The sequence below is a fragment of the Malurus melanocephalus genome, unplaced genomic scaffold, assembly GCF_030028575.1.
Source record: "Malurus melanocephalus ecotype Western Australia unplaced genomic scaffold, MMel_1.1 scaffold_58, whole genome shotgun sequence".
NCBI lineage: Eukaryota > Metazoa > Chordata > Aves > Passeriformes > Maluridae > Malurus > Malurus melanocephalus.
The window spans coordinates 2,026,441-2,035,741 of NW_026623290.1; the positions used below are offsets into that span (position 1 = coordinate 2,026,441).

Sequence of the window (9,301 nt, forward strand, 5' to 3'; positions counted from 1 at the left end):
CCAAAACCAGGCATGGTAATGCAGAGGTTTGTGAGGTGGTTTCAAGGCTTTGAAAGAGTAGATGGGATTGAGTGGAGCATTTTGCCTGGACRCACTTGCAGGAAAGCTGTTAAGTTTCCTGCTGGGAAGGGGGGTGGAATCCTGTGCTTAACAGAGATTGTTTTGCTCTGGGAGAGCTGCACCTGCTTCAAGGATGTGGACTGACACAAACATGGAGCTCCAAATCTATCACTTCCAAGTCRGATTGATTATTTTCCCTATTGAAGAATTATCCCCGTTTTCAACAGCAGGAAAYAAAGTCTCTGAACTTAATCTTGTGCAGCTCAGCCACATCCAGAGCCCTCAATAATATCCCCACTCGCTCTAACACCACTACAGGCAAGGTCAAGGATGTAGGAAGATCAGAAGGTGGTTCTTACATCAGATGCTAGCTTTTGACTTGCTGTGCTACTCTTTAAGTAGTGGTGGTGGTAGCTGTTCTCATGCTTCCAGGCTGAAGCAGTGGATTGGTTTTTAGGGTCAGAGGTCAAGCAGCCATTTGCTTCTGCCCCTTGCCCTTCTTAAAGCAGATCTCTGGGCTTTCATTTCTTTCTCTGCCACAGTTAAACTTCTGTCCCCTTTCCTGTGCTGTCAGTGTTAAGCTGCAGGAGTGTATTTCGTCTCCCTTAAATCCAGACTGGAAGTTCTCTCAAGAATATGAAAACCCTGCTTAAGGCAGCTTATAAGCTGCAACAGAAAAACAACCAGAGTTGCTTTTATCRTGGATGGTTCAGACAATTCTGCTGCTGGCTGGAGATGCTTTTCCTGTGGCAGCTTAAAGCAAGAGACCTACTAGGTCTGGCTGGGACTACTTAAAGCAGATATTTAAACATTAGGGCAACACTGTGACAGCAGCTGACTGTCCATGCAGTGAGATTTAAACACAACTCCTTTCCTACATACCCAGAATAAGTGGCCCCTCTGACACATAAGACTTCATAAAACTCACTCTGCTTTATTAGAAAAGTTATAGTAGAAATGTAAAAAAACCAACAATACTACAAAAATCTATGTACAAATTCTGCAGGACTGCAGAGCATCTCCCTCCAAGGCTGCAGGGCTGCACAAGCCCTTCAGCCACGGTTTCCACATTGTAAACAAGTTTTTAGTGTTAACAGGCCTGGAAGGAAGGTGTCTCCTGCTTCACAGTGCTCAAATTGCTGAGGGAGCAGAGAAAAAGCATCCTGTCAGTGCTGTCTGGACTGTCAGCAACGTGGAGAATGTAGGCTGGTGCTCCCATACCTTACACACTCAGTTCCTTGATCATGACAAGTCCCATCTTTCTCTTCCTCAAGCCTCTGAAATGTAACAGGGCTGTAGCCAGGCTGGCTCTGGGGGCCAGGGCAGTGTTCAGCCCTGTCTAGAGCGGGTTTTTCCTCACGTCTATGATGGCAGGGTGATAAGGCACGGGGCTCACGGTCAGGCTRGCTCTGCGCAGCTCCCGCCGGGGTTTGGCAGCAGGAGCCGGGCCCCGGGGTGGGTGCAGCTCCAGGGGCTGCCCCGCTCTCAGCGAATGCTCTGTGTCCCTCTGCCGAAAATCGCCGGGGCTGTCGTTGGGCAGCGAGGAACGTCTCCATGTGGAGGGCAGAGGGGCGTGCACCAGGTCCCTGCTCTCATCCCGGAGCCGAGGGCTCTCYTCAGTGACAGCCAGAGGCACGGGCTGTTCTCTGAGGCTGGATTCCTCACCGCTCCCGAGCTCGGGGGCAGCTCTGTCCCCAGCACCGTGAATGTTCCTCTCCATCCCTGCTGGGAAAGATTGAGGGGACAGTGAGGTGAGTATCAGGGTCTTGACTTTTCTGTCTCCTGYGTAAGAGTTGCTGAAGGATCTATCCATGCACTGCTCTGGACTGCTCCAAGCTCTCACTGCCAGGCATGGGAATTAAACTCCCTTTGAACTTGGCAGGGAACAGCAAAGCCCTAGCCTGGGTTTCCCCTCACCTTTGTTCTGTCCAGGATGRAGGCTCATGTTGCTCAGTCTCTGGTTCAGCTCCTGGTTTGCCCACATGTAACGGCTCAGCTCCTTTTCCAGCAYTTGAATCCTCGCCTCATACTGCAGCTTGCTGCTGGCCAGCCCCTCGTCCATGTGCTCTACAAGAAAAAACAAACCCATTTCAGCCTGGGAGCCCTGGGAAAGGCAAAAACAGTGGCACTGCTGCCCCTTTGGAGGTTACCACGGCTCTGCTGCAGCAATAACTGCATGTTCTGCTCGTGCTCCTTCTGCTGCAGGGTGAGCTGGCGGTCCATCTCCAGGCGCTGGCGCTCCACGGCCGCCTCCAGCCAGTACACCAGCTGCTGCTGCTCCTCCAGCTGCATCTCCAGCTCCGAGAAGGCGATGTGCTGCCTGTGCTGATCCTCTCGCAGCGTCACCACCTGGCCAGGGCCCAAGAGCAAGGAAAACCTCAGCTCCTTCACGCCTGGGAAGATTTGCTGCCCCCACCCTGAGCTTTAGTCAAGTTAGTTTTTTGGTACAGCTTACAAAGGTTAGTAGTGCTGGGATGTCAGAGGTGCCTCGCAGAGGGAAGAGCACTGATGTGGCAGAACCACTGCAGGGATCCATGCATCCTATGACTAGTTAAGCCCCTGTCCCAGCTGGGGCTCATGGTGCTGTAGCTTTGTRGCCTGACTTTACAGGGCAAAACTACAGTATGATGCAAGGAGAAAGCTCGAAACTGAGGAAAACAAGAGTTTGATCAGATCATCATTTCTGTTAACAAGTGCTTTCAAGCTGTGTCATGTTCATYATGTGTTCTGGCTGGCTAATAACGCAATCACAGCCAGTAAATGAAAYACAGCTCCCACGAGCACCGAGGACAGGGCTCCCACCTTGTCAAAGTACTTGCAGAGCAGAGCTCGGGTCTCGGAGGAGGACAGGTAGCTGAGCTTGGCCATGAGGTTCATCTCACACTGGGACAGCAGGCTGGCCGAGGCCCGCAGGACTCGCTGCCTGCACGTGATGGACTCATTCTTGTACTCAATGGCTGCATCCAGAGCCTCGATTGCCTCATCCAGCTGGAACAAGATCCGCTCCTCCTGCCAGGGCAGAGCTGCAGTTAGCAGGGAGCAAAGGGTTTGCTCTGTCTCACCCTGCCCTAACCTTYCTTGTCATCTCAGCAGTGCTGGTGAGAAGCTGGGATTGGGGGAGCATCTGCTAATGAWCTTGTGCTGAGGTTTTTACTTCTCTCATGCTCCCCAGCCCCAGCAGAGGTACCTCTGGCGACAGCAGGGTGCCCTGACGCAGCTTGCTGTCGAGCTCCAGCCTCTGCTTGAGCAGCTGGTCCTTCTCCTGGCGCAGGCTGTTGATCTCCTGGCGGATCTGCTGCTGGTCGTGGGCGCTGCCGTGGCGCAGCTGCCCGTTCTTCTCGGTCAGCTCCTTCTCCAGGTGCTCCAGGCGGCTGGACACACGGACTATGTCATCTGTCAGGGCCTGCAGCAGAGGATGCTCAAGGGGATCTGCTCCAAAGGCAAGCCCAGCCCTCAGCCCCGTTCCACTCCCTSTGTAGGTCAAGTGACCCCCAGGCAGGTGTAAGCCAAGGGCTACCAAACCAACAAGCTCAGAGGCACAGCACAACCACACTCTTCAGAGAGACAGATTTCCTCTCCCTTTCCCAACACACCTCATCCTGGCCTGCAGCCCTCTGCCAGACCCAGGAGGGCACCCAGGTCTTCCAGGCTGCACCTCTGCTGGAAATCAAGGAGCTGAGGTGTCACCCTCCTGTCGTACCTGGCTGGAGCGCAGCCGTTTGCTCTCCAGGCCGTTCTTCTCCTGCAGCAGGGCTTCCTTTTTGGCCACAATAGCTTCCCGCTTCCTCAGCTCATCTTCCAGCTCATCCAGGGCCCGGCGCTGCTCGAGAACTTTATCCATCTCCATGTCCAGCCACTTCTTCTGTTCCTCAATTTTCTGATGGAGGGAGAGGCAAAGGACATGTGTGTRTGCTGGACTAATGAGCAGTGGGATTGAGATCAAAACAAGAACCTTGATTCCATCTCTGCTAACTCCCACAGCCTGGACTCTGTTGGTTTTATCCTTCCAGTTCCTCCAAGAGGCACACCTAAACTAAATTCCCAGCTGCCAATGAGTTCTTGGAGGGCACATCTCCCACCACCCTTCTGCTAACAGRCAAAATTTCAAAGCTTCTTTAGAAATGCTGTGATTTAGAAGAGATCCTGGTCCTGGGGGTAAGGCAAGATCTCTGCTACTCAATGCAAATGACATTATGTKCTGTCCTTCTCAAAGGTGGGATGGGCTCTGGTCTCTATTTTCAAATCTCCCCTGCCAGCCTCCAGTGTGCCAACCAACCCCTCTGAAGAGTAGAGGAGACAGCCTTGCTGTCTGTACCTGCTGCTGYTCCAGGCTGATCACAGAACCGTTGCTGCCACTCCGGCGCTTCCTTTGGAAAGCTGCAATTTCCTCTGTTTTGATGCGCAGGATTTTCTGGTGCTGCTCGTGCTTCAGTTCCAGTTCCTGCGTGTGAAAGAGCAGCCATGAGCACAGAAGAAGCAGATGTTTCCCTGTGGCCAGGGGCAGAGGGACAGATTATGTTCTCCTCCATCTCTTTGGACACTCTCCATCTCCATACTCTCCAAGACAATAACAGACCCCATCAGAGCCTGCCCATCATTACCATCACAAAAACCACAGAAACACGGCTGTCCCTGCCCTCTCCTACCTTGACTCGGTGCTGTCCCTTGTTCACCTCGGTCTCCAGCCGCCGTTTCTGCTCGCTCTCCTCCCGCAGCCGCCKCTGGAGCTGCCCCTGCTGCCGCCGCATCAGCTCGATGTTCCTCTCCAGCTCCTGCACGCGCTTCTCGCTCTGCGCCGACAGCGACACCAGCCTCTCCGTCGCCTGCTTCTTCCTGCACAGAACCTGCCAGAGGGGGAAAACCTCCCTTGGCCTCGGCATCTCCCCGTTCCCTCTGCAGAGATCCCCCAGCTCTGCCCCAGCTCTGCCCCTCACCTGTGCCTTGCTCTGCGCGGCCGCCACGCGCGTGCGGTACTCCTGCAGCTTGCGCTTCTCCCCGGGGTCCCAGGGTTCTTTGCCCTCCAGCTCCTGCAGCTGCTTCTGGCTGTCGCTCAGCTCTGCCCGTACCTGCTCCGCTTCCTGCTCCAGCTCACTGATCTTCTGGCTGTACTGCCTGTTCAGAGCCTGGGCGTCCTTGCCTGCAACACAGCCCCCTCTCTCTCAGCCACGAGCCTGACCCTTCCTCCCTYTCCCAAAGGATTTATGGCTATGGGGACTGAATGTTCCCTTTTCCTCAGGCACTCCAGAGAATAAAGAAACCGGTGGGAAGGGTTTCTGTCAGCTGGAGGGATGGAGAAACAAAGCTCTGGTGCTTATAGGGGAAGAAATTGAGCACAAGCAAAACAGGGAGAGAAAAAGGAAGCAAAGACCAAGCACCACGACTAGGAGGAGGTTTCATGGGAAAGGGGTGCATATTCCCACCAGTAGCTCTGCACCTGTCTTAATGAGCTCYGTGATCAGCTCCTCCTTCATGCGGATGTTGATGGCCAGCTCTCGGATCTTCTGCTGCGCTTGCACCAGCCTCCACTCAGAGTCCTTCCCTGGCAGSCGCTCCCAGGCACCAAGCAGCGACTCCCGCTTCCCACACACCTCTGGAACACAGATTCCCAGCTAAGGAACGTCCTGTCCCAGCAGCTAGGTGACAGAAGGACGATCTGATCTTGGATCTGTAGCCAGAGTTTGGCACAGCATTGCCCAGAGTCACCTGCAGCTTCCACCACAACACACACCCCTGGCAGACCCTGGAGGTCCAAGTTTCTCCCTAACAAAAGCACTGGACTGTCAACTGCTCCATTTTTGTCCTTTGAGCTGACCCAGGTGGGACATTAAAATCACCCAATGAAGCACTGCCAGGCCACGGAAGATTGTCCAGCAACCTTTGGTTTCTACTTGCCTTTTAACAGCTCCAACTGCTCCTCCTGAATCGAGTGGGTATTGCCTCCACTCGGCTCCTCATTCAACTTGAAAATCTCTTTCTTGCTCAAATTTTGGATCCCATTTCTGGAAGGAGAAACAAATGAATCACTTGRGTCTGGGCACTGCTAAAGCTGTTCCCATTGAGGACCCTCATGACCCACAGGCTTCAGAGGGAGATGGAAACAACAGCTGCAGTCAGGAAAGGTGACAATTAGCTCTCCAGGGAGCAGTGAGGTGTCTCAGCACCATCGCTGGCCCCACAGGCAGAATTTGCCCCACCAGAAATGGACATGAGAGCAGAGCACAGGGCTGGGACAGCCTCCACTCACCGGCGCTGGGACAGGGATCTTTTCCGTTCCCACTCCTCCAGCTCCTCTCCTGAGGACACTTCTGACGGCTTCTCCGAGTCCTGGCTGAGCTCYCTCCTCAGCACCACCTCTCTGAGCTCAGGATCACCCCCTGGGCGCTGTGTGTGGTTTGGGTGCCAGCCTGCCAGCTCCTCCTTCTGCAAGGAGCAGTTGCTGCTGAGCTTCTGGGGCACAGAATCAGAAAGAGAGGGAACAAGTTGTGTGAGAGACAGCGTTAGAAAAGGSAGCTCCCAGCTGAGCATCACTGCTGGACAGAAAGAAAAGCAACAAAATGGAGTTGAGTGTGTTTTCAGGAGAACTGGTGTGTTGCCAGAGCCAGCTGCCTGTGCTATTGCTGCTTAGGCACTGAGCAAATCCGGGAGTCACCCATAACATCAAAGTAAAAGCCTCAGTTTTGAAGCTGGGCTATTTGTGCCAGAGCTGTAAAACTCAATGTGAACACTGAGCACAGTCCTCTGGATTACACTGCTGACAAGGGGCACGTTCAACAGCAGGGAAAAAGCATTTCCTACAGTGGAGAGCAGCCAGTGAAGAGGCAGCAGTGCTTTAATGGCACAGCCTCATGCCCTCACCTTCCTGCAGAGAGCTCTCCCACTCTGCTCAGGAAGCAGCCCCGAGGGAACCCCACCAAGGCCRTGGCACGGGGCAGTGTCCAGTGGGGCTGTGTGAGGCCTCTGGCTGGCAGTCACCAGGGGAAGGTTTTCCAGCAGTCCTGGCAYGCACAGGTTTGGCACTGCCATCTCCAATCGCACATGGAGCTCTGAGATCTTATCCTGCTGCTCCTGCAGTTTGTCACTCTAGGGAGAACGAGAAAAATGTGGTTACATACGTGTTGATTTGGGACCTACTGCAGAGGAACCTGCAAGCTGGGCTGAGTGCCTCTGGGCAGGAAGGAGAGGAGTGGGGCAGGTCCCTGCAAAGAGAGAAGAGCCCACAAATACCTGCAGCTTATACTGTTCCATGGCATCCTCCAGGGCAGCCAGGAAATCACGGTTCTCCTCCTCCAGGCGTTCCACTTGCCTCTGCAGCTTGGCCACCTGCTCATCTTTGATGGACTCACCCTTCTCGGCACTCACCTGCTCCCCAGAATAAAAGAGAGGCAGCATCAGCATCCACCTTTTTTCTTCCCTTCCCATGCTGGACTCTGCAAGGACACAACAGCTCTGCAGACCCAGATTTTTCCTGTGAAATCGATGTCTGAGCTGCATCTGAATCGCAGCATGGACCATGTCCTTCTGCCTGCCTAGGGCCTCCTGGACAGGTTTTTTTCTCCTCCTCTCTCTCTCCTGACCCTGCCATCACATGGTGCTGTAGCCATGAGAYGAACCCACCCTCAGAACTGCAGCACCCCACCATTACCTGGGCTTTTGCCAGCTTAGAYCCTCGTGCCTCGGGGCCCTGCTCCTCCATGGAGGTGCTCTCAATGCCGCTATCCAGCCCGGCCGAGCTCAGCTCGCTCCTCTGGCTCTCCACAGCACACAGCCACTCCTTGACACGCAGCACCTGCTCCACGGTGAGGTTGCTGTCCTCCTGCAGCTCCGTCAGCAGGYGGTGCGCGGCGTCGGTGCAGGTGCGGTAATGGGCGCACTCTGCCAGCAGCCGGGCAGTGGCGTCGGGCACACCKCGCTTGGCGCTGCCCGAGCGGTGGATGGTGCGCGTCTCGGAGCGCTGCCGCTGCTCCAGAGCCTTCTGCAGGTTCTTGATCTGCAGGTGCAGCTCCTCGATGTGCTCCGTCTCCTTGYGGCAGTTCACCACCGCCTTGTTCTGGATGTTCTGTGCCCGGTTGGCGTAGTTCAGCGTGTTGAGGCTCTCGTCGAAGTCCGAGGAGGAGGGGCTGACGCAGGCGATCATCACGGTCTGGGCGTTCCCCCCRAGAGAGTCCTTCAGGATCCTAAGGAAGAGCATGGGGATTCAAACAAAATAACACAGGAAACAGAGYGTTTTCAACCCCTTTCAGAGGCTAAGCCCAAGGAAAATGATGTTCTTGCTCTCTAGTTGGTTTGGCACTAGTGAGGTGAGTGGAATCATGAAGCAGAGGATTAAYGGTTTGTACCACAGCAAATTTCCATCCAAAGAATTCCTGAGGTTGGGAGCACCCTGATTCTCTGATCGCTGTGCTGCCAGGGGTCCTGCTGGAGATTGCAAAGGCCACCTGCTCGAGCTAAGAACTAACTGCAGACCATTAAACAAGCCTGCTGGAAGTAGTTTTTGTTCCCTGCCAGGCAGAAAGGGCAGGATAACCCACAGTGACACCTCATCTCAGCTTCAGCAGCACGACTCACGCAAGCCTCATCATCTTCAATGAGCTGGGCCTGTCATTTTTATCCTGGCCTCACTGCTCCTCAAGATWCCCTACAGGAAAACCCACAGAGAGGGCAGATCTGTAAACTGAGCCCATGAGATGTGGGGRGTACCTGGTGATTTTGGAGTCCCTGTACGGGATGTGGGTGGTCTTTCTCCGAGGATCACCCAAGGCACTGATGACGTTGCCCAAGGCCAGGAGGCCACAGTTGATCTGGATACTCTCCTTYAGCCTCTCCCCCGTGTTTCCCGTCTTCACAATTCGCTCTGAGCCCGCCAGGTCCACAAAATGAAACTTGGACACCAGGACCTGTCCGGCGGCGGGCACAGCGGCGGGGCAGTGGTGCAGGGGCAGCCGGCCGGCCCCACGCCGCTGCTCCATGGTCACCGTGAAGATGGTGTGCGAGCGGCTCGACTGCCTGTTGATGTGCGTGGCTCCCGTGTGCTTGGCCGTGTTCCCCATCTCCAGCAGGCTCAGCACCTCGTCCAGCCCCTCCACCTCCGACTCCTTCACGCCGCAGAGCACTGCAAAGCAAAGRCAGCGGTGGCTGGGAGGGATGGGCTTCCCAGGACGCAGCTCCTCTGCACAGCCTGGTGCTGTGTCCTCCCCTGACCAGCTTTCAGGACAGCAAACTGCTGCAGGACACAAAGGGATGG

The 9,301-nt window shown here is 54.9% G+C and overlaps 1 protein-coding gene across 3 annotated transcripts in view; it reads right to left on the bottom strand.

The window, feature by feature from the left end:
* Positions 1 to 982: 982 nt before the first annotated feature.
* KIF7 (kinesin family member 7) overlaps positions 983 to 9,301 on the bottom strand; it is an 8,794-nt gene continuing 475 nt past the window's right edge. The window contains exons 2-17 of one of the 3 annotated variants that reach the window (XM_057365841.1): positions 8,758 to 9,169; positions 7,703 to 8,234; positions 7,285 to 7,419; positions 6,916 to 7,140; positions 6,305 to 6,507; positions 5,953 to 6,059; positions 5,495 to 5,650; positions 4,995 to 5,197; positions 4,707 to 4,904; positions 4,376 to 4,501; positions 3,761 to 3,937; positions 3,248 to 3,463; positions 2,863 to 3,069; positions 2,214 to 2,409; positions 1,978 to 2,127; positions 983 to 1,785 (exon numbers count right to left, since the gene is read on the bottom strand). In XM_057365841.1, coding sequence (XP_057221824.1) covers positions 1,400 to 1,785; positions 1,978 to 2,127; positions 2,214 to 2,409; positions 2,863 to 3,069; positions 3,248 to 3,463; positions 3,761 to 3,937; positions 4,376 to 4,501; positions 4,707 to 4,904; positions 4,995 to 5,197; positions 5,495 to 5,650; positions 5,953 to 6,059; positions 6,305 to 6,507; positions 6,916 to 7,140; positions 7,285 to 7,419; positions 7,703 to 8,234; positions 8,758 to 9,169 — 3,629 coding nt within the window. In that variant the 3' untranslated portion in view covers positions 983 to 1,399. Of the gene's footprint in view, positions 1,786 to 1,977; positions 2,128 to 2,210; positions 2,410 to 2,515; positions 2,709 to 2,862; positions 3,070 to 3,247; positions 3,464 to 3,760; positions 3,938 to 4,375; positions 4,502 to 4,706; positions 4,905 to 4,994; positions 5,198 to 5,494; positions 5,651 to 5,952; positions 6,060 to 6,304; positions 6,508 to 6,915; positions 7,141 to 7,284; positions 7,420 to 7,702; positions 8,235 to 8,757; positions 9,170 to 9,301 lie in introns of those variants that run through there. The other 2 variants (XM_057365840.1, XM_057365842.1) reach the window with 2 other exon arrangements.